Here is a 21,326-nt window from a genome sequence, read left to right on the forward strand (position 1 = left end):
GCCTGTGCCGTATTCAATTCACTCTATTTAAGAAAAGGCGGCTGGTGGGTTTGCTTTTGTTTAGAAGCAGCATGAAACCTATTTCTAAACCAAAGATGCAGCTGAAAAACAATGACAGGAACTGCCATTGTGAACACAGGCTCCACGTGGACTCCAAAGGTACTTGGAAAATTCAGTGCGTCACAGTACTTGGGAACAAATGGAGACCACCAAACTCGTGATCTCTTGCAACCTGGAATACAGGTTTCCCGCAGGAAAAGGCATTATTTATTATTTGTATTAAAGTAGGGCCCACAGGCTCCAATCAAGATCAGGCCCCATTTTGCTTGGTACTGTACAAACACCGAGTAAGAGACTTTTCAGGCAGGGACTTTCTAAATAGACAAAGGGTAGGGGAAAGGGAAGTATCTTTATCTCCAGATGGTAAACTGAGGCACCAAGAGACTTGCCCAAGCTCTCAGAGGCAGAGCAGAGGATTGAACCCAGTTTTGCCTTAACCAAAAGACCACACATCCTCTCAACATCCACCATCCCTCTTGTCTGCTTCTAGCCAAGCACAAAGACTGCTCCCCTTTGGGATGTAAAATGAGGCTTACTTCATTTCAGAAGGGAGAGAACCAAAAGTTCCATTCATTTTCTGCAATAACATTTGGGCCCTTTGCAAATTGTAAAGCATCCAGCACGTTCCCAAAATAAAAGAACCATTGGAAATCCTCGTTCCTTGTGAGATCCTGAGCTGCTAGAATGGGAATGTGTTCTAAGCACAATCACTTAGTAGCAAATAACTAGGAGGAAGATGGTAATTTTCATATGTTTTGAACAAGCAGCATTCTTTCCAGCTGTCATTTCTCTGTGCTTGGAAACTGAAGGCCCCCCCACTCCTTGAAACAAGAATGGCTGGAGGCAAAGGCAACTTCCTCAGAAAGCAGTTCTTGCATTTCCTTCTCCGCGTCTTGGAGCTAACTAATGAACACCATGTCATTACTGTGCTTTGCATTGGCATCTCCCCACCCCGGCTGGCAGCCCACCACCACCCGAGCCGACAGTAACACAACGCTTGGCAGGCACAAACACTGAGATCCCACAATCCTGAAGCTCGGAGCTCGCTGTTGAACGGCTTTAGTTTCACTTCATTTCACTCAAGAAAAAGCAATTTCAAGCTGTTCTGGATGCTTGTTAAAAAACAGGAGCATGAAAAATGAGAGTGAGGAAATTGGCCTGCTGAGCTAGGCAAGTAACAGAGACCAGCACAATCCCCCCAAGCTCTGGGCTTGATCGGGGTAGGGGAGAGCAGCATGTGTTAAACTGAGGTCATTTCTTTAATTTGCCATATGAAGCTGGGCTAGAGGACAGAAAGGCAGGGGGTAGCCCTGACTGCACTCCTGTGCACACAGTCTGCAGCACTGGAACAGCCTTAAATCATGCAGCCCCCTCCATACTCATGTCATGCTGACAGAAGCTCGACCACAGAGCCTCTTCCTCTGACTTGGAGCCACGTCGACACAATGGGAGCCCATTTTACCCAGCAGCGGGTGACAGAGAGTCTGATTTTTGAAGCAGCATCACTCAGCAGCTGAAATCCCCAAGTTAGCTCCGGCACAGGATCATAAGAATGTAAGGCGGGAAGCGACCCCAAGAGGTCATCAAGTCCAGCCTCCTGTGCTGGGGCAGGACAAGTAAACCTAAACCATCTCTCACAAATGTTTGTCCAACCAAGAGGATTCCACAACCACCTCTGGAAGCCTATTTCAGAGCTTAACTATCCTTATAGTTAAAAGATTTTCCTAGTATCTAACCTAAATCTCCCTTGCCCATTCCTTCTCATCCTACCTTCAGTGGCCATGGAGAACAATTAGTCACCATCCCCTCTTTATAAGAGCCCTTTAACATAGCTGAAGACTGTTAACAGGTCCCCCCCTCACCCCGTCGTCTTTTCTCAAGACTCAACATGCCCACTTTGTTTAACCTTTCCTCATAGGTCAGATTCTGTAAACCTCTTAACGCTTTTGTTGCTCTCCTCTGGATTCTCTCCAATTTGTCCACATCATTCCTCAAGTGTGGAGCTCACAACTGGACCCAGCACGCCCGCTGAGGCCTCACCAATGCCAAGTAAAGTGGGGATAATTACCTCCTGTCATAAATATAAAGGGAAGGGTAAACACCTTTAAAATCCCTCCTGGCCAGAGGAAAAACCCTTACACCTGTAAAGGGTTTAGAAGCTAGGATAACCTCGCTGGCACCTGACCAAAATGACCAATGAGGAGACAAGATACTTTCAAAGCTGGAGGGGGGGAGAAACAAAGGGTCTGGATCTGTCTGTGTGATGCTTTCGCCGGGGACAGAACAGGAATGGAGTCTTAGAACTTAGTAAGTAATCTAGCTAGATATGCGTTAGATTATGATTTCTTTAAACGGCTGAGAAAATACGCTGTGCTGAATGGAATGGATATTCCTGTTTTTGTGACTTTTTGTAACTTAAGGTTTTGCCTAGAGGGATTCTCTATGTTTTGAATCTAATTACCCTGTAAGATATTTACCATCCTGATTTTACAGAGGTGATTCTTTTTACTTTTTCTATTAAAATTCTTCTTTTAAGAAACTGAATGCTTTTTCATTGTTCTTAAGATCCAAGGGTTTGGGTCTGTGGTCACCTATGCAAATTGGTGAGGATTTTTATCAAGCCTTCCCCAGGAAAGGGGGTGTAAAGGTAAGAGAGGATTCTGGGGGGAAAGACGTTTCCAAACAGGCTCTTTCCTAATAATAATAATACCGGTTAGACATTTGGTGGTGGCAGCAAAAGTCCAAGGGCAAAGAGTAAAATAGTTTGTACCTTGGGGAAGTTTTAACCTAAGCTGGTAAAAGTAAGCTTAGGAGGTTTTCATGCAGGTCCCCACATCCTTCCCTACTCTGAACGCTAGGGTACAGAACCTTGACACCTCCCATGTCTTATCTATGGCACTCCTGTTAATATGCCTTAGAATATTCGCCTTTTTCGCAACTGCACCACATTGTGGACTCAGATTCAAATCGTGGTCCACTATAATCCCCAGATCCTTTTCAGCAGTATTACCACCTAGCCAGTTAGTTCCAATTTTGTAGTTGTGCATCTGATTTTTCATTCCTAACTGAAGTATTTTGCACTTGTCTTTATTGAATTTCATCTTGTTGATTTCAGACCGATGCTCCAATTTGTCATGGTTGTTTTGAATTCTAATCCTGTCCTCCAAAGTGCTTCCAATCCCTCCCAGCTTGGTGTCATCTGCAAGTTTTATAAATGTATTCTCTACTTCATTATCCAAGACACTAGTGAAAATATTTAATATGACTGGAGCCAGAACTGACCCCAGCAGATAGTCCTCAAAGCGTGGTTCACTGCCACACTGAGAGGGCATGTCGTTCAACAAGTTGTGCACCAACCTTATCGTAATTTCATCGAGACCACATTTCCCTAGTTTGCTTATGAGCATGTTATGTAAAATTGTGTCAAAAGCCTCACTAAAAGCAAGATATATCCTGTTTACTACTTCCCGACATCTACAAGGCCAGTAACCCTGTCAAAGAAGGAAATAAGGTTGGTTTGGCATGATTTTTCTCAACAAATCAATTTCAGCTATTCCTTATAACCCTATTATCCTCTAGGCACTTACATAAATTGTTTAATAATTTCTTTAATAATCTGTTCCAGTATCTTTCCAGGTATCGAAGTTAGGCTGACCAGCCTATAATTCCTTGAGTACTCTTTGTTCCCCTTTTTAAAAGACAGGAACTATATTTTCTCTTCACCTGTCCTCTGTATCTTTACCCATCCTCCATGAGTTCTCAAAGATAACTGCTAACTGTTCCGAGATTCCTTCAGCTAGTTATTTAAGTACCCTAGGGTGCAGTTCATCAGGCCCTGCCAATTTGAATCTCTCTCATTTATCTAAACATTCTTTAACCTGTTTTTGATCTGTTTTCCCTATTCTGCATGTCTCAGAGTTATGCAGAAAGACCCTAGCATGTCCTTGTTTCCTATCCCCTACAGCTGTTGACAAGAACTATTCCTCCTTCTACCCCTGCCACCATGTACCTGTTTAAATTACAGAGGTGTCAAACTCATGGCCCCGGGACCAAATACAACTCACAAAAGGTGTTTAAGTGACCCTCATGGCATAATATTCAGAAACTGCACAATCCAAACTTTCCAATTAAAAAAAAAGTACACTGCTTGCCCAAAAAAAGGGTGGCAAAAACCTTCCAAACGGGACCTAAGTGTAAACCACTGCAGTGCTGTCTTCCTGAGTCTGCCGACAGAAACACCAGCTCAGAGAGATGTGACCTTCCACACCTTCTCTTCATTTCCTTGGGATCTCAGTGCCTAGAGCCTAATGGCGTTTCAAATGTGAGCAGTAACTAGGAATTGTTGCAGGGAAGGAGTTGGAGACAAGAGAGACAGAGAGGGAAGACAGAAGAACAGAGGATGGGAGAAGAAGAGAAACCATGGGCAGAATGGTAAGCAGCTCTTTCCACTGGGTAATGCTGCATGCAACAAAAACGTGCCAAACATAATAAATAATGGTCAATTTAGTTCTTGAATAAAGGCCACATTCTACTCTTCAACTCCATGCAAAGCTCTCATTGACCTCACAAGGAAATCCACTGTGGACCAGGTCGGGTGGGGGAGGGGGGTATTGGGGTGAGAGGACATAGTCCTCAGTCTATGTCCTCCTGTGATGCTATGTACCTTGGGGGAACACCCAGCACCCCTATGTTCATCCTTGTAAAATGACTGCGTGATATCCAATGCAAAGTTTGTCATGTTGGGTGTCTTCAGAAGGCTCATGATGCACTGAGCATGGTTGTTTTAGTGATGTTATAGTAATTGTTACAGTAATGTTATAGGTTATAATTCCATGTATATAGTTATGAGGCTGAAAATGTATCCTCATGGCTTAAAATAAGCCCAGGAAAAAAACTCTCCAAAAGCAGAGAGGCAGTTCACCCCTCATCAGGGCAGGTATGAGACAAACCCAGCCCAGCCTCACAGGAACAAAGGACACTGGCCTAGGCAGCAACAAAAGGATCTGTTAGAGTGAGTCAACCCATTCGTTTGGTCAGTATGGGACTGCGATGAGGTAATGCTCACCTGACCTGGGGGGAGTGGGCGCAAAGCCAAGAGGGAAGAAAGGACATGATAAAAGGGAGAGACGTTTGCCATGCTCTCTCTCTCTCTTTTCCACCTACATCTACAGACACCACCACCAAGCGACTGAAATGCTGATCAAAGGGGAGAGCCTGGGTGAAAAGTAACCAGCCAGCCTTTGGTGAGAAGCATCCAAGTTTGTAAGGGCGCTGAAAGTGTTACGATCAGCTCAGAATGTGTTTTGCTTTTATTTCATGTCACCAAATCTGACTTCTTGTGCTTTGACTTATAATCACTTAAAATCTATCTTTATAGTTAATAAATCTGTTGGTTTATTCTACCTGAAGCAGTGTGTTTCGTTTGAGGCGTGTCAGACTCCCCTTGGGATAACAAGCCTGGTACATATCAATTTCTTTGTTAAACCGCCAAACTCATATAAGCTTGCAGCATCCAGCGGGCATAACTGGACACTGCAAGACGGAGGTTCCTAGGGTTGTATCTGGGACTGGAGATACTGGGTAGTGTCATTCAGTTGCACAATCCAAGGAGCAATTTACAAGCCAGAGGCTGTGCGTGAACAGCCCAGGAGTGAGGGTTTTCACAGCAGAGCTGGCTCCCAGAGCCAAGGATTGGAGTGACCTAGCAGATCACCGGTCTGGATAACACCAGAGGGAAATGTCACACACCCCACCCCCAACCGCATGGACCATAACTGAATGTGGAATTCAATTCTCTCTGCAGAGTGAATCTGACATCAGGCCTCTAGGGTCTTTAGATCAAGGTGGTGTTTGTGCCCACCAGAAACGTGGGGGGTCTAATACACATTTGCTAATGGAGACTGCTGGATCTGCAGGCTGTTGTAGGATCTTATTAACAGAACTGAGAAAGTGGAAAGGAGAGAATTCACATTGACTCCAGTTATCCAGCCTGAAGGATCCAGGCAAAAACTAAATGAGGAACCCTAGAAAAAAAAAAAAACGAACAGCTTTGACACCAAGAAATCACAGCTTGGCTCTTACGAGGGTTTCCCCAACAAGGCCTGTCTCTTCAAACCACTTACTTTTGCATGGCAGGTGGCGGCACCTACGTATCTGGCCCTCAATTATGAGCTGAGCTTTCATGTTCATTAAGCAACAACCAGTTTCTAGCTGAAGGGCACTTTGTACAATAAGACACTGAAGCACAAGGCTGTTCTGTGCTAAATAGCCACATGCACTAAGGCAAGTCTCAGAGGCTTTGTCTACAACAAGGAAAGCAGAAGTTGTAATTCACTGCTGGTGCAGTTCCATTAGAAACTTAATTTAGACAGGGCTCAACCATCTTTACCATCGGTCACCTCACCCAGAGCTTCTAAGACAACAGGTGATATATGAAGGGTGGGGGGAAATGGATGCAACTGAATTTGTACCATTTTCATATATATTTGTTTCTCTTTATTAGTCCACCTGCAGTTTGTGGGTGTGGCCTTGATCAGTACAGAGCTCCCATTCAGCAGGCCACTAGCTAGATCAAACCCATGAATTGTTACTCTACAGTAGAGGACAAAGGGTCTAATCCGATGCTCGCTGAAGTCAACGAAAAGCTTCAACTGACTTCAATGGCCATTGGATATGGGCCCAAAGTGTGAATGTCTATGTGTGCTTTCCCCTCCCACTTCAGAGATTTGTCTTGTTTTGGGGGAAGAGATTAAATACTTTAGGAAAGAAAAAGCTTTTTTGCTAACACACCTGGCAGCCTGAATTTCACAGATCAACTGAAGGTCAAATGCCTGTCAGAGATTGCGTTTCTGAAGTTAGCACTAGTAGGAAGAGGGAGAAGATAATGGAGGAGAGAGGGAGAAAGGAAGCACAGTTGGAACTTTGCCACAGATACAAGGGTTGGGATATTCTGGTTATCTCTGCACACGGAGTTCAGGAGCAGATGCATAGCCATGACCGAAGCTGTCTGTGCCCTACTGCAAACCTATTAACATTTGCACTTCTTTGAGGTGTAGAAAATTCCACCTTGACCATGAACTTAAAGGAAATAACTATTTTTTTTAAAAGCTTTTTACTGGATATTAAGAAAAGCAGCATTAAATGGCATAGGGGAGTCTCTTACCTATCAAACAAGGGATATAATATTTTAGCACAAGGTGACGGTATCACTAATCTTGTATTAAGATTATTTTACAATGGAAAACATAAGGGCAAGAGCAGGAGTGCCTGGAGCTAGCAAACAGCTCAGCCTAAAGAGCCAGAAAATATATGCTTCTTAATTGGGAGCTTTAATATATTTCCCCTTTTCTATGCCAGAATGGCAGCACTCAGCCAATACAGAATTAAATGGACCTGGACAAAGCAGCTGCCTGAGTAGCATAATTAGTTGGTGGCTCCGAGTGCTCTCTAATTCAATTAGCAACACCATTTATCAGAGGGAGCTGAGATTTACATTTGCACTTGCTGACGTCAATGTGAGAATCGCAGCGAGTCCCAGAAGCCTGCAGTTCAGCAGGCATGAATTGAGCTGCTGGGGTCATTTATTTTCAAAGAATAAGAGCTGGAGTTGGAAGGATTTTTAATGTGCCTCGCTCCATGGCCCTGCGCTGCAAACCTGTAATCTGAGCTGATTGCTGCTTCCCTCACAGCTCAGCTTGAGGGGATGCTTTTTTTTTTTTTTTTTAAAGCTGCATTTTAATCATGCCTTTTACACTTACTTCATGTTTAGCAAGGGCTGCTTCAGAATTGTTTGTGTGGAAGCAGGTGCCAGATTTGATATACACGTCATGGCACCGGGCTGAGGGCAGGGAAAATGCTCGGAAATGAGCAGTTTGGGTTTATAAAGGAGGATCCTGAAACACCTTCTCTGACCCTATGCACAGGCCTCTGTGCATATATTTGCACATGGGCTTTTCTGCACAGACTTTCCCGTGCTGCACTCAGTCGTGCAAGATTTTACACGTGTAGAGTTTGCAGGTGAAACATAGGCAGCTCCTCTCTGGAAATAGCCCATAACTGTCAACAGTCTTGCTTGAGGCGACCATTTTATAGCCAGATGCTCTGAAACCCAGCCGGACAGGAGACCACCACCCTCTAGTGACCTGCTAGACAAGACGAGGCTGAGCACAGCACACACACATAGCTCATGTCACCAAACCAGATTCATCAGCCAGCTGCCTGCACTGTCTCTACTCTGGGGAGCCTGTGCCTTCCACCAGTTCCAAGTGCCTTCGGGGCAGAGTGGCAGGAGGGAGGTTGCATTCGATTCAATTAAAGCTTTCTGTGGGGGCATTCACCTAACCTGCTGGAGCTCCTACAGCCCATGTCACTGCTCCTCCTGTGTGGCGAAGTTCCCAGTCCAGATAATTACCCTCTCAACTGCAGCAGGGACAGCACGAATTGGATTTGTCACTTCAAACAAATAAACAAGAAAATTCTGTGCCTTCAGGAGCAATTGCCACAGCTTCTCACCACCAGGGAGGATGCTGGCACCCAAGATAGCAGACCTTTGTGATCTCTCACATCGCTCCCATCGGCACTAATTCACAGGACTGGTTAAAAAACATGAACTGCATCCCTTGAATAGTCCCTTGTTGCATTGCTCTGGTGCCTACAGCGACATTCCCAGCTGGCATAGAGAATGGGCGAGATGAGACACTCGCATTACTGGCCAGATCTGTTCCCCAGCATGCTTGGCGATCAGCAAGACTAGGCATATTATGTCCAAGGCCAGAGAGGGCGAGCAAAGGAAAGGCTACTTAAACAGCAGGGAACGTTGCCACAGAGTCACAGGCAGTAGGACCCACCAAGCGCGCCCTCTTTGCAAAGGGTAAAGTGCAAAGTGGATGCTCCACAAACGGCAGCGGAATGCAGGGGCCACACTGGGGTCTGCAGGGTGGAATGGACTCCATCTCTTGGAGACATTCAACCCTCAGCAGATAGATCTGCAGCCTATGTTAGCAATTAGCTCACCAGCCAGCTGGTAACAACCCAGCTCCAGTCCTGAAATGAGCTAGTATCTAACTGGAGAATCAAGAACAAAAGCATGGTGCTTCACAGTCACTCCACTGATATAACGAATGCCTACAGTATGAGCCAAACAATACTATCTATCTAAGGAACATGTCTGGCGTCTAAGCACATCTCAATCAGTAACTTATTTATCCTCACCACACCCCTATGAGGCAGGGCAATGCTATTCTCTCCATTCTACTAATGGGAAACTGAGGCACAGAGACTAAGTGACTTGCCCCAAGTCACACAAGAAGTCTCTGACAGAGCAGGGATTTGAACCCTGCTCTCGCAAGTTCCAGCCAATGCCCTAGCACCTGGACCATTCTTCCTCTCTGATTGGCTTATGACTGGGAGGTTAAGATGTAAAAACTTTACAAGCCAGCAGGACAAAACCAAGAGCTTTAGAAAAGGCATTTGCAAAGCCTTTTCCTGCCACCACACTAGGGCCTGGCCAGCACAGCAGGGCCCTGATCTTGGCTGGGGCTTCTAGGTGCTCAAGTGATACAAGTAAATAATGGTCTGGCCAGGGAATGGAGCAGATTCAGAGCTAGTAAGCCTTGTTTATCTCTCTGTGCTACAATCACTTGAGTCAGCTTTGGAGAGTCCATACTGGAGTCTAACATTTCCCTGTTCAGGCAGGCCCTGGTTCAGGGCACAGTTTAGCCTGTTTCCATCAGATTGAGTCTTTGGGGTTTTGCTGTAGGGTCTGCATCAGGAGCCTCTATGGTGCTCAGAACAATGAGTGAAGTACTTCAAAATTCCTGGGAAAAGAGTGCAATCAATAAGGGACACCACGCTCGCGGGGGTGGGGGATGCTGGAACGCTGACTACTCCGCTCAGACCCTGCTGACCGAGACCTCCTCTGCTGCACATTCCCTCCTCTATTTGCACCACGCACTCCAGCTGCACAGATTCAGACACGCTAAAGTCCACTTAATTGGTGGGAGGACAGCCTGGCACAGCACATCCTGAACCTTGTGAGTCATCAAGGTGCACAGCAGGCATGAAAATCAGACCTGCTGCTATGGCAACCTGGCCTTCTGCACACACAAAGGCACTGCACCTCCTTTCTGCTCAAGCTGTGAGACGCTGATAGGGAACAGCACGGAGAATTTCAATGCAGCAGAAGCGCACGCAAGAGAAGAGAGGCTGCCCAGAGACACACATGGGGCCAAGACTCCCACTGGCTGATTTCTGATCCCCTGTCAGTACGTGCTGCATGAATCCCTGGAACCACAGCAGTCCCCTCCCAGGTCTAAAGAGCTCCATAAAGGCAATGGAATCCTTTGTTATGGGGCGAAGGAAGCCAATTACCCCCCCTGCCCTGCCCTTAGTCAATCTGTGCCTTTGTTCTACAACCTCAGTAACTTCTCTACCAGGGAGTGCAGGGTCCAGGCTGAGGCAGGTGTCTAAGTGCCAAAGAGAGAAGAGATACTGGTGTTTTACCTGGCTCAAGAGAGGCCTGTCCATTTTTTATTATTCTGCAGTTTCACCTGACTGATTGATTGTTAAAGCGGTCACCATGCTCCACAGCTTTCATGAGTCTCCCCCTTTTTCTGGCAACGTCACAAGTTTCTGCGATGCTACCATTCCTGTACTATGCCACCCCACCCAATGGGAACAGCACAGCACGGTCTCTCACTGCAAGCTGGACACAAAGCATCATTTGCCAAACACCACTGACCAATGCTGAAACTGTCCAAGTGAGCCTACCAGGGCAAGGTGAGAGCTCAGTCATCCCATCTAGTTTAAAACTCTGAACAGCTGACTGATCTAATGCCCAGCCTCTGGGCTGCCATGCCGTACGTCCGGGTTTGTTACTTGTCCCCTGGGGTCACAGGGTGGCTGGCTCCCAGGATTAAAATAGGCCCAGGTCCCATATGCCAGAGCAGGTGCTCCCAGCCGAACCAGCTAAGGTGGTGAGGCTGCACCTGGGCTATAGACAGTGCAAGGAAGTCCCGTGAGGGCAGTACTAGAAGTTGCACTGCAGAGTGAAGCTGCAGGAAGACAGCATCTCCTGCAATGGTCCCAGAAGAAGGGACGGTACCTCAGGGAAGAGGGGCTATGCCTAGCTTAAGGCTGAGTGGAAGATTCTTTTGTTTGTAACTTTGTTAATTTAATTAAAAACCCAGATCCATTGGGTAAAGCGCAACCTTGCAGCTTCCCATCACCCGACTGCATTCGTTTGGAAAACTTTAGCTGATCATCTGTCTTGTGCACCAAACCTGTCCTTACTAGAGAATCATGGGCCAGCATGAGAAAATAAGAGGGCACTAGATTCTGTGTTGCTGCTTTTTAATGGATCTTTCCAGCAAACCCCTCTTCCCATTGCATGACAGTTGCCTTACAATATCTTTATAAATAAGCATCCAAGAATCATTTAGACCAGGAAGCTACCGCCCTGTCGGGATTGCACCGTCACTTTCAACCAAATATAACCAAACAGATCCCACCCCAGAGTAGCCTGGAGGATGCCGATTTCACTCTAATTTCTTCTCCTCCCAACAGCCTTCTCACAGTTCTTGTTCAAATAAAAAAGAAAAATTTATTTCAGCCAAAGGTGGCTGCTGAGGTTTCATTTTTAAAACGATTTTAACCCACTGGGGCGGTTCACCCTGTAAAGCAGCATCGGCCACGAGCACCAAAGCTGTATTAATACCATGCAGACCTCCCCACATAAATGCCTGCCTCCTGTGCAGAGAGATGCCTTTCCCAAGAGGGTCATTTCAAGGTAACTCCTACCATTGCATTTCTCCTACTAGTACATGGATTGCTTCTTTCATATGCAGAAATTCGAACAGAATTAGCTCATGCACCTGTCTGCCCCTGTTCTTCCTTCCCAAACTTGTGAAAACACTTACCTGGAAGTATCCAGGAATGGTTTGTAGGCAATGCTGACCCATTCTTCTTTGTTGGAGGAGTATCTCGGCTCCCTGGATGTTTCAGTTGCGCTATCTAAATCCACCAGGTAATGGCATTTGGAAATGTCAATCTGTAGGGAGAAAGGACACCTTGTTCTTTATGTAGTGAGGAGCATTCTTTACTTCCTATCCTAAACTGTTGTGTAAACATTCTCATGCACTGTTGAATCACTACCACATTTCACCCCAGAGCTGGCTGCATCTCAGTGGTGGGGTAAATGCTCTTTCAAACACAGTTATAAAACTTGGTGAAGTGTTTTGGATCTATTGAGATGAAAGGTTCTAGAAGAAATGTCAGATATTACTGCTGCTGCCGGGGGCTGCTTCTCTAGAGCAAAGAATATGTACCCTGTGTGAGCCTTTTCAAGGAGGATGACCTCCCTCAGCTCACTTATTATCATAACCCAGAGTGAAGCACTCATTCAGCAATGCAGCTCAAACAAGTGCACGAGCAATCAAAAATACAGCTCACATGAGTGCACGGGGAGAGAAGTGTTTTTCGGGAGGCCATAGAAACAATAAATTTGCGGGATCTGGCAATTGCACCAACAGTTCCTGCGCTGAAGAACTTAGATTGTAAGTTAGGACAACGAAGTCTTGATTCAACACCCACTGAAGCCAATGGAAAGCCTCACAATGGCTTCAATGGGCTTTGGATCAGTTTGCACGTGAGCACAACACCCACCACAGAGCCACACGTACGACAACTCCTCTTCCTCCAGAAAACATTGCATCCGCCGGCTCTCAAGAAACAAGATTCTCGCCCTCAAACTCACTCTCAACCAGCACACACACAAAAAACAAGCCAGAAGGGAACAAGGACTCTAACACAAAGCCAAGGTGTTAGGAAAGCCCAGCTGTCTCTGGGCACACACGGTGCTTGCCCTAGCTCAAGCGATGTGATTACCCAGAGTCTAAAACCCCACCTCAAACCCACGTCGCCTTTTCAGATTAGTTGTGCTGTCATAACTACACAAGGAAACACTAGGGGAAAGGTAACGAGAGAGTCAGAAACTATAGGAAGCAGCAGCTGTAGCCAAACTAAACATAGCCTGTTCTCAGGGGCTTACAGGAGAAGGATTCCATCAGAATGTATCTGAACAAAGCCCCTTCCTTAACTGCTCTGGGGGCTGTTAAACACCACACCTCACTGTTCACTGGAACCCCCTCCAAAGCCAGTGGAGCTGTGTAAATGTTGAAACAGGCAGGGACTGAACTCTGGACTGCGACTGCGAGGATCAGCCCTTTAGGCCTCTCCCCTCTGGCAAGCTCAGCCTGACTAGTGAGCCAGGGAACTGGAAATACTCCGTTGTGGGTGGCTGGGCGAGTGCTGCTGAACTGGCAAAGGTGAGTTACCTCAGAAATTACTGTGGGGAAGATGGGTCGTGATGAGGCAGGCCTGGCTGATTTCGAAGGAGGCAGAATGAGGCTTTTGGCAGCTCTGCTGTTTGCAGGAAGGCCCAGGGAAGTTGAAGTGGTCATGGAACGGTCAAGGGAGACAGAGCGTAGGGAGAAGAATCTAGTGACTAAGGCTCAGAGACTCCGGGGACCCAAGTTCATTTCCCAGCTCAGTTAAAGACTCCCCATGTGACCCCATGCAAGTCACTGTCTCTCTCTATGCCTCAGTTTCCCCTTTCTAAAACAGGGACAGCACCTCCCTACCTCACATGAGGATACAATCCACTCATGGCTGAGAGATGCTCGAATCCTACCGTGGCTGGCAGTTACAGGAGGCTAAGGTTCATCAGCAGGTAATTGCCCCTGCTGTTCTCGAGAAAGTAAGTCAGAGTCTGACCCCCACCTCTGGCAGATCAGGAGGATCTTTCACTGAGGCGGCTCTTCCAAAGCCATTTCTCAGTGATCGCACACTCCACCTCCCAGCTGTGACAGTCAGTGGGCGATGGTCACTGTGTCTCCTATGGTCCTCAAACAAGGTGAAACCCAACTGAGCAGCCGCTTTTCCCTGCTTCCCTACAAACAGGGCAAAAGCCTCAAATCTGTCTGTGCAAATGGGATGCTCCTCCTGCAGAAGGATGCGTGTCATGGGCTGGCATCACGACCCAACTCCTCACTGCTTACTGATTTAAACGTGTATTGCCCCCTTCCTCAATGTGTAAGAAACGGAATTCTAGAGTTCAAATGCTCACACAACAGTAAGCTATACTGCACAGTCAATATAAGTCACTAATCACAAAAATCACTACATTAATGTTTATAGTTTATATGTAGGATGCAATGTGTAGGATGTGCTTTGTAGCTTAGCTAGCATAGTGGGAGCAACCTCAACTCTAGGAATTTCCTAACTTTTGATTTTTCAACTTTAATATTTTTGCATTTTCTGGGCTAGATTTTGGGAGTTATTTGCTATTCAGCTCCACTCACTGTTCTAACTTGGCATCAGCTCTCAGATTCTTGGGATTTCCAGTCTTGTAAATTCTCATGATTTTACCGTGAGAGCTGCAGTATTTGGTACAATATTAAAGCCCCAGATGCCGGAGTCAGATGATTGTGAGAATCTCAGCCTTCACTTAAAAAAAAAAAAAAAGGTTTTCAGCCTCACAGTTGTGAAGAGAAGCTTGGAAATGACCTGAGTGTACTCTAAAGGCCCAATATACGTAAAGTAAATAAAAAGAATCCAATATTTACTATTTTTTTTAAAATCACATTTTTAAGATAATCTCATGATTCTGGGTGCCTGACTCATGGTTTTTTATGTTTCCACTTGCAGTGGCTCTTTACTAGCACAAAATGTCAGGCTGACATTTCCATTTCATGCTCTCTAGTCTGGCCTCCCATAAGTATGTATGTTGCAGTTATGATCATATTTGCAAGATATCTGGTTTTATGCACAGAGACAATGGCTGCCCAATCGATCTCACATGTACACAGTAATCCGTTAACCACTTCAAACAGCCAGACATTTGTGCTAATCCACTGGCACATTTGCCTGGAGTTTAAGTGGATTCACAGGAAATAATAAGTATCTCTGGCAAGATGCTTGCAGCCTGGCATAACTGTGCTACAACCTGATGGGGTTAATGCATTAATAATACCACCCTGCCTCGCTGCTGATCCTCACCACCATATTGCCTGGAGTGGACATCATACTGCACTTCCAGGATCATATGGACACAATATTGTTGCATTCATGCTTTTATCAGCAGTCAAAGATGCCAGCAGCTGCTTTGCCCTTACAGAAAAGTTTGGCAACACTCAGCTGAATTATGAAATTGTATACAAGGAAGCAACACAACAAAACTGAATTACATTTGTGACCTCCCGGTAAATGAACTGCAGGCAGTGTCCTCAGGGGGCCTAGGTTATATAAAGATCCCCTTCCTGCTGGGAAGACCACTCCCTGATACGGACAGGCTGTGCTGTTCATTACGCCGCTGTGTCTTTCCATGCTGCTATTCCCTCTTGTGGCATCTCCTACAGGCACACTCTAGAGGCTGCAGGCAGAGAAAGGTTGGCTAACACAAACATGAGCTGTCAGCTACGAAAGTTCTTTAGCGCTATGACAAAATTTAATAAATAACCCTAACTCACGAGTTATGTTCTATAGGAGGTAGTTCAAAGATTAGTTACACTGTGTAGAAAACTAAACATAAAGGGACGGGAGAGCAGTCAAGCAGATAGCGCTAGGGACCAGTAATAGGAACCGATGGGTTCTATTTCCAACTCTGAGACGGAAGTTGATCTAGGCTAGAATTTTCAAAAAAGTGCCTAAGGGACCAAAAACTTACGTCACATTCTCAAATGTGACTTAGGAGCCTGAATGTCACTGAAAGGCAATGGGACTCGGGCTTGCAATTGCTCAAGTCACTTTGGAAAATGGAACTTAGGCCATTTTGAAAATTCTACTCCTAGTGTTTAATGCAGAGGACTGAAAATCAGGACTCCTGGCTTCTGTTCCTGGCTTTGTGACCTCTGGCATGTCATCCAACCTCCCTGTTTTCCCCTCTGTCAAATGGAGTTAGCAATACCCAACTATCTCTTGGAAGGGCTGTCAGACTTCATTATTTAAAAGTTATAAAGTGCTTTGAGATTCTTGATAAAAAATGCTCTAGACATAAAATCAGTAGTAGTATTCTGCAGTAGTTTGGCTGCTTTGATTGGGGAGAAGGCAGCAGGGAGCTTATATATTCAGATATAAACTATATTTAAATTGCCAGAGACTTCCTCAAGCTGAGTAGAATCAGAGGCAGAATGCTGTTCTGCTCAATAAAAAAAATTTACAGTGCATGGGACCATTCTCACTAGACAGCTGGACATTTCTACTGTGGTGAAGCATGAGGGGAAGGGGAAAGACAAGAAAAGTATTCAGGTAAAAATGTGAACTCTCTCACTATAACAGCACCAGCTCTGTTGTGATTTACTGCCATCATCCATGCACCTGATGGAATAAAAATATTAAAAGGCTGCTATGTCACTCCATCTAATCTGGGCACGATTAGATCAGCACAGAACAATGAAATTGACGAGCAACTGAAAATGGCAGCTGATGCCTCCTGAATGCCTTGCTGGTGTCTGAGCCTGCGCGCAAAATCCCACCGCTAGATGAACAGGAGAATAAAGCAGTCTCTCTCGCTCTCTGCTCCCACCAATACAAATAAGGGCACCTACCACCGAAATGTAAAGAATGTACTATGGAGTACAAAGAGACTTCTCAGGGCATTTTGTGCTGGGTCAAAGTCCTACTGTGTTTATCTTTCTGTACAATTCGATAAAGACCTTTACAAAATACAGTATCCAAGCCACAACTGTTCTGATTTATTATCCAGTGCAGAAAGGTACCAGGCACCTCTTACTGGCAACTGAGGAAAAACATTGCCCAATTGGTGGCATAAGATCCAGCTCCCTGTTTATCTCCCAGCAGCTCTGCCTAGATTCTACACTGTAACCTCCTGTCCATCCCACAGCACATGGAGAGGACTCCATAGCAGGATTCCCTAAGCACAGATATCCATGGATGATGGCCCCCTGGGGATCCAGACATAGTGATCTGAGAGGGGCTTATTGCAGAAACCTGCCTGAGACACCAAGGTGGGGTGGGCTGGAAGGGAAAGATCAAGGAGTCAGTCAGCAGAAGGAGGCATTTCTCTGAAGGAGGATTCAGTCTATTTGAAAAAGTTGGAGAAGGAAAGGATGAGATGAAGAAGTACAACAGCCTGGAGGGGCTCAGCGAGATCAATGTTTAAAGGACATCCCTTGCTGAGCAGGGACCTTAATAGGAGTCAGGGGCAATAATCACAAAATTCTGGTGGATCTGGGTTTCAATCTCAGTTCCTGCCACCGTATAGAGGGAGGCCTGTAAGGGTGTCACTGGGTGACATCTCTTTAGTGACCATTTCTCTTCCAGTTAAAGGCAGCTGAACACAATCTGAACTATCACTGCTCAAGAATGAACCAAACTAAAGGAGTGCAAGAGTCTTGTCAGCTCAAGGAAACAGAAAAGACCAAATGACATAAGAATCATCAGCTGTTTCAGGAAAGGCGCAAATACCACCAGTCACTATGGGAGTTTGTCTTATTAAGGAGGTTAAGTGATGAACAGGGAAGTGTAAATAGATTTTTAATTAATCAAATCAAAGGCAAGATGAGCTAGGCTATGTTTTCAACAGCAGCTCCCCAGAAATTAACCTTCCTGAATAAACTTTGTTAGAAGCAGCAGAGAGCAGGAATGTGCTGCCTTGGAAGGCTGGGTTTCTTTTTCAGTTTTAGTCCCTGACCCTATCCCTTTCTGGCCTTTCTGCAGTGTGCTGAGTCACAAGTGTGTCTTGCAAACTTTCTTGAATGTTTTATTTCAGAGTAGCAGCCGTGTTAGTCTGTATTCGCAAAAAGAAAAGGAGTACCACAAGTACTCCTTTTCTTTTTTTGAATGTTTTAGAGTCACTTTTCTAGAGAAACACTGGGGTTTGCGGTAAATTTATGTTGAAAACAATTTAATTAAGAGGAGACCAGATGGCTCAGTGGCATCGCACTTGCACACCAACTGAAATTACACTGCAGGAAACTCAGCTAAGAAGAATATTGAATCAACTTCTTGCATTGTCAGAGGGAAGAATTCTAGGCCCATAGAGATTTTTGTTTGTTAGATGTTTTGTTTTTAAAGCTATACAGAGTCCCTTTGAGAGAAACAAACTGCCGCAAACCATCCGAAAATACCAAGCTCTAACACCCCCCTCTTTTCCTGGATGCTCCCTCAATAGGACTGAAGCTTCCAATGCAAAAGATTTCTCTGACACACAATATATTTCCCGAGTAGCTTTTACCTTACTCTTATAGATTAAGCTGAAGTGAAGTGTGAAATTCACCTGTGGGCAGAGAGACACCACAGGGCCTACGCACCCTATTCTGGGGGCTTAAATGGAACTTAAGTGGTGCATAGGCCTTAAACAGGCCCTTTCCACAGGGAAGAATTTCACTCTCAGTGAATAGAGCCAGGGGCAATTTTAAATGTACAACCACCCCCTCCTCCTTCCCCCCCCCCATCTTTTTTAATCTGGTGCAGCTGCTCTGTAAAGTGATGCAAAAGAACTGGGTTTGACCACTTCCTGAGTGCAGCAGGAGACAAAGCATGCTAAACAGGTGGAAGACATGACCCTTTTGTAATAATGCTCCAACGGCACGGCCCTTGCTGGCTAATGGATGGAACAGAGCGGATGATGATCTAACCACACAGTGCAATACAGGAGCTTGCTTGCTCTACCATAGGCAGAGCTGAGTTAAAATGCATCCTGCAGAACCCAGAAAACCCTATCCAAAAAGCTCAAGTCAACAACTCGAACATGAGGCTAGCTTAGCCTTTGGGTCCTTGACCATTTTCAAAAGACGGCTAGGCACTGGGTGGGGAAAGTAAAAACAAAATATAAAGAAGTCTTCTCCAAGGTTAGGACCTTCAAACAAAAGTTCAGCTTTTAAGTCTGGTCTATGGTACCTGCCAACACCTCCCTGTAACAGATGGTACCGATCAGCGCCACCTTAACACAGTTTCATAGAGAAATGCATTTAGGATCCAACAGGACAACTTGCATGAGTAAGTGCTACTCAACTTTGTCTTGTCCGTAGCGTGGATAAGCGCTTCATGAGATATACGCTCTCTCCTATAATATATCAATAGGCTCATATCTCTTAGATTTACTTGCCATGCACAATTCTGGCTGCTCTTTCCAATGCTTGCTGACTGTCTGTCTTTGGAATCCGGGCATGCCACCGCTACTGGCAGCTCATTTAGTTCTAGAGACATCTCAGTTCTCCTGGTATTATTAGCAGCTCAGAATCAAAGGTTAGTTTTAAAATCCCACTTAAAATTTACATCAAGTAGCTAATTTCTGTATTTCTCAAAGTGGCTGCATTGAATAAACATATCCCAGTCCTTCTTCCTTGCATCAGAAATAACAAAATTGTAGGGTGACATGAAGAGACAACCATGAAACAAAAATGTGTTTTGTTTCATTAGTCACAGGCTGTGCACCAGCCAGCTGTCTGCGCTAAAAATATGCCAGAGTTAAAGATTTTGTAAATTAAATGCATTGCAGTAGACAGCTCCTCTCAGGTGGGAATCCGCCTCCTTCCCATTTCCAATAACCATGTAATAGATCTTAAAACAACAGAGCCTGAATCCTGCAGATTGATTCTCGCTTTGTTACCTGTACAATTTCCTCTAATATTGTCGTATCAGATTCAACCCTGCTCTGGAGATCAAATCTGCAGACTCTGTCATACTGCCACAGTGAGCCAAGATCCTCAGCTGGTGTAAATGAGCAGGTGTCATTGACTTCAACAGCAGTATGTGGTTTACATCCAGTCTGCTTATCTGAGTGCTTCCCACAGAGTCATGGACAGCACAGAGGGCACCCTTCAGAGTGCTGAGAATGGAGGAGGAAAGGCATCATCTGCTTCTTGGCAGTTCATCTCATTCACCCCTTTTGACAAGAGGAGGGATGGCTCCATGGTTAGAGCAGTCACCTGCAACCCAGGTTCAATGCTTGACACTGCCACAGACTTTGAACAAGTCATTTAGCCTCTCTGTGCCTCAGCTCCTTGTTTGTAAAATAAGGCAAGTGCCATTTCCCTATCTCGCAGGGGTGTTGTGAGGATAAATACATTAACAATCATGAGGTACTCATATACTTCGGTAATGAGGGACAGATAGGAGGGACAGATGGATGGGCCAACATTTCTAATGCAATACTCCAGGCATTCCCACTCATAATGGTTAGGTGAGACATAACTGTATTTATCTAGGCTCAGAATTATAGTGATCTCAGAAAAAAAGAATAAAAAACATATTTAGCTTGGTACTCCTTTCTAGACAACAGTTCAACCCAAAGGAGATAAAAAGGTCAGCTGAGCAGCCTCCCAACGGCACCAATATATATGATCACTACTGCCAGCTGCTTGCAAACACACAACCAACTAACATCTCCAGCCTGAAGCAAAACATAACTGCAAACAAAACATGCAGATTATCGCTCAGATACTATGGAACCCTAAGACAGAGACAGCTAGTACCTTTATCTAGGTCACTTAAACACTCTAAGCTGTGCCTCTAAAGAAGCCTTGAGGGGAAAAAAAGGGGGAACAGGCTGGGTCCTCAGAAAATTGCTTCTGTACTTTGACTTAATCTGCTAAAGAATTCTACAACTGGTCAGGGGGCAAGTGGTATTTTTGGTTATGTAACATGAGACAACCTGGAAAAGGAACTAATAACCTACATCAGTATGGTGTATCTTAACAGATTCCTTTTGAAATCAGCGGTGCAAGGGTCCCAACTGTTTCAGGTGAAGCTCTGGACTAAACTCCTATTTCTTCTGTTTCTTCTCTTGGGCAATTTTATTTACTTAGTTTTAAAAGAAAGGTCCCAAAGTGCAAAGGAAAATGTCACCCACTCACTGCTCAGTGACAAATACAGAGATGATTTACAAGTAAAATACAGACATCTAAACAAACAGATTTTGTTTTGGGACACAGCCAAATGCCACTGCAAACAGTTTTGGGGTTTATACAGCCCCAGCACAATGGGGTCCTGGCCCATGATGAGGATTCCTGGGCAACTACAGTACTACTAATAACGATGAAGAAAGAAAAAGACGACAAGTGGGTAGCCCTTACATATCTGGTTGGCTCTTCCCTGTTTTGGTCATTCATGTCTGCAGGAATAATCCGTGTGGCCACTGGTCCCTTGGCAAATGGTTTCGGTAACTGGCCCCTGAACTCTGATGGGATGAACTGGAGCTGCCAACTGCAGGAAACAGAGAGAGGGGAAAACCTGAAATGAAACTGTGG

General features: G+C 45.2%; 1 protein-coding gene across 7 annotated transcripts in view; it reads right to left on the reverse strand.

Annotated features, from left to right (window-relative positions):
* Positions 1-21,326, reverse strand: part of ALG9 (ALG9 alpha-1,2-mannosyltransferase) — a 139,390-nt gene that overhangs the window by 87,126 nt on the left and 30,938 nt on the right. For all 7 annotated transcript variants that reach the window (XR_012665781.1, XR_007353550.2, XR_007353549.2 and 4 more), the window contains 2 exons: positions 21,153-21,282; positions 11,976-12,106 (listed from right to left, as the gene is read on the reverse strand). Coding sequence is in view for 4 of the 7 variants with exons in the window: in XM_048827485.2 (XP_048683442.2) it covers positions 11,976-12,106; positions 21,153-21,282 (261 nt within the window). In the remaining 3 variants the exon portion in view is untranslated. The remainder of the gene's footprint in view (positions 1-11,975; positions 12,107-21,152; positions 21,283-21,326) is intronic.

Source organism: Caretta caretta, chromosome 22 (assembly GCF_965140235.1).
Source record: "Caretta caretta isolate rCarCar2 chromosome 22, rCarCar1.hap1, whole genome shotgun sequence".
In the NCBI taxonomy this organism is placed as follows: Eukaryota; Metazoa; Chordata; order Testudines; family Cheloniidae; genus Caretta; species Caretta caretta.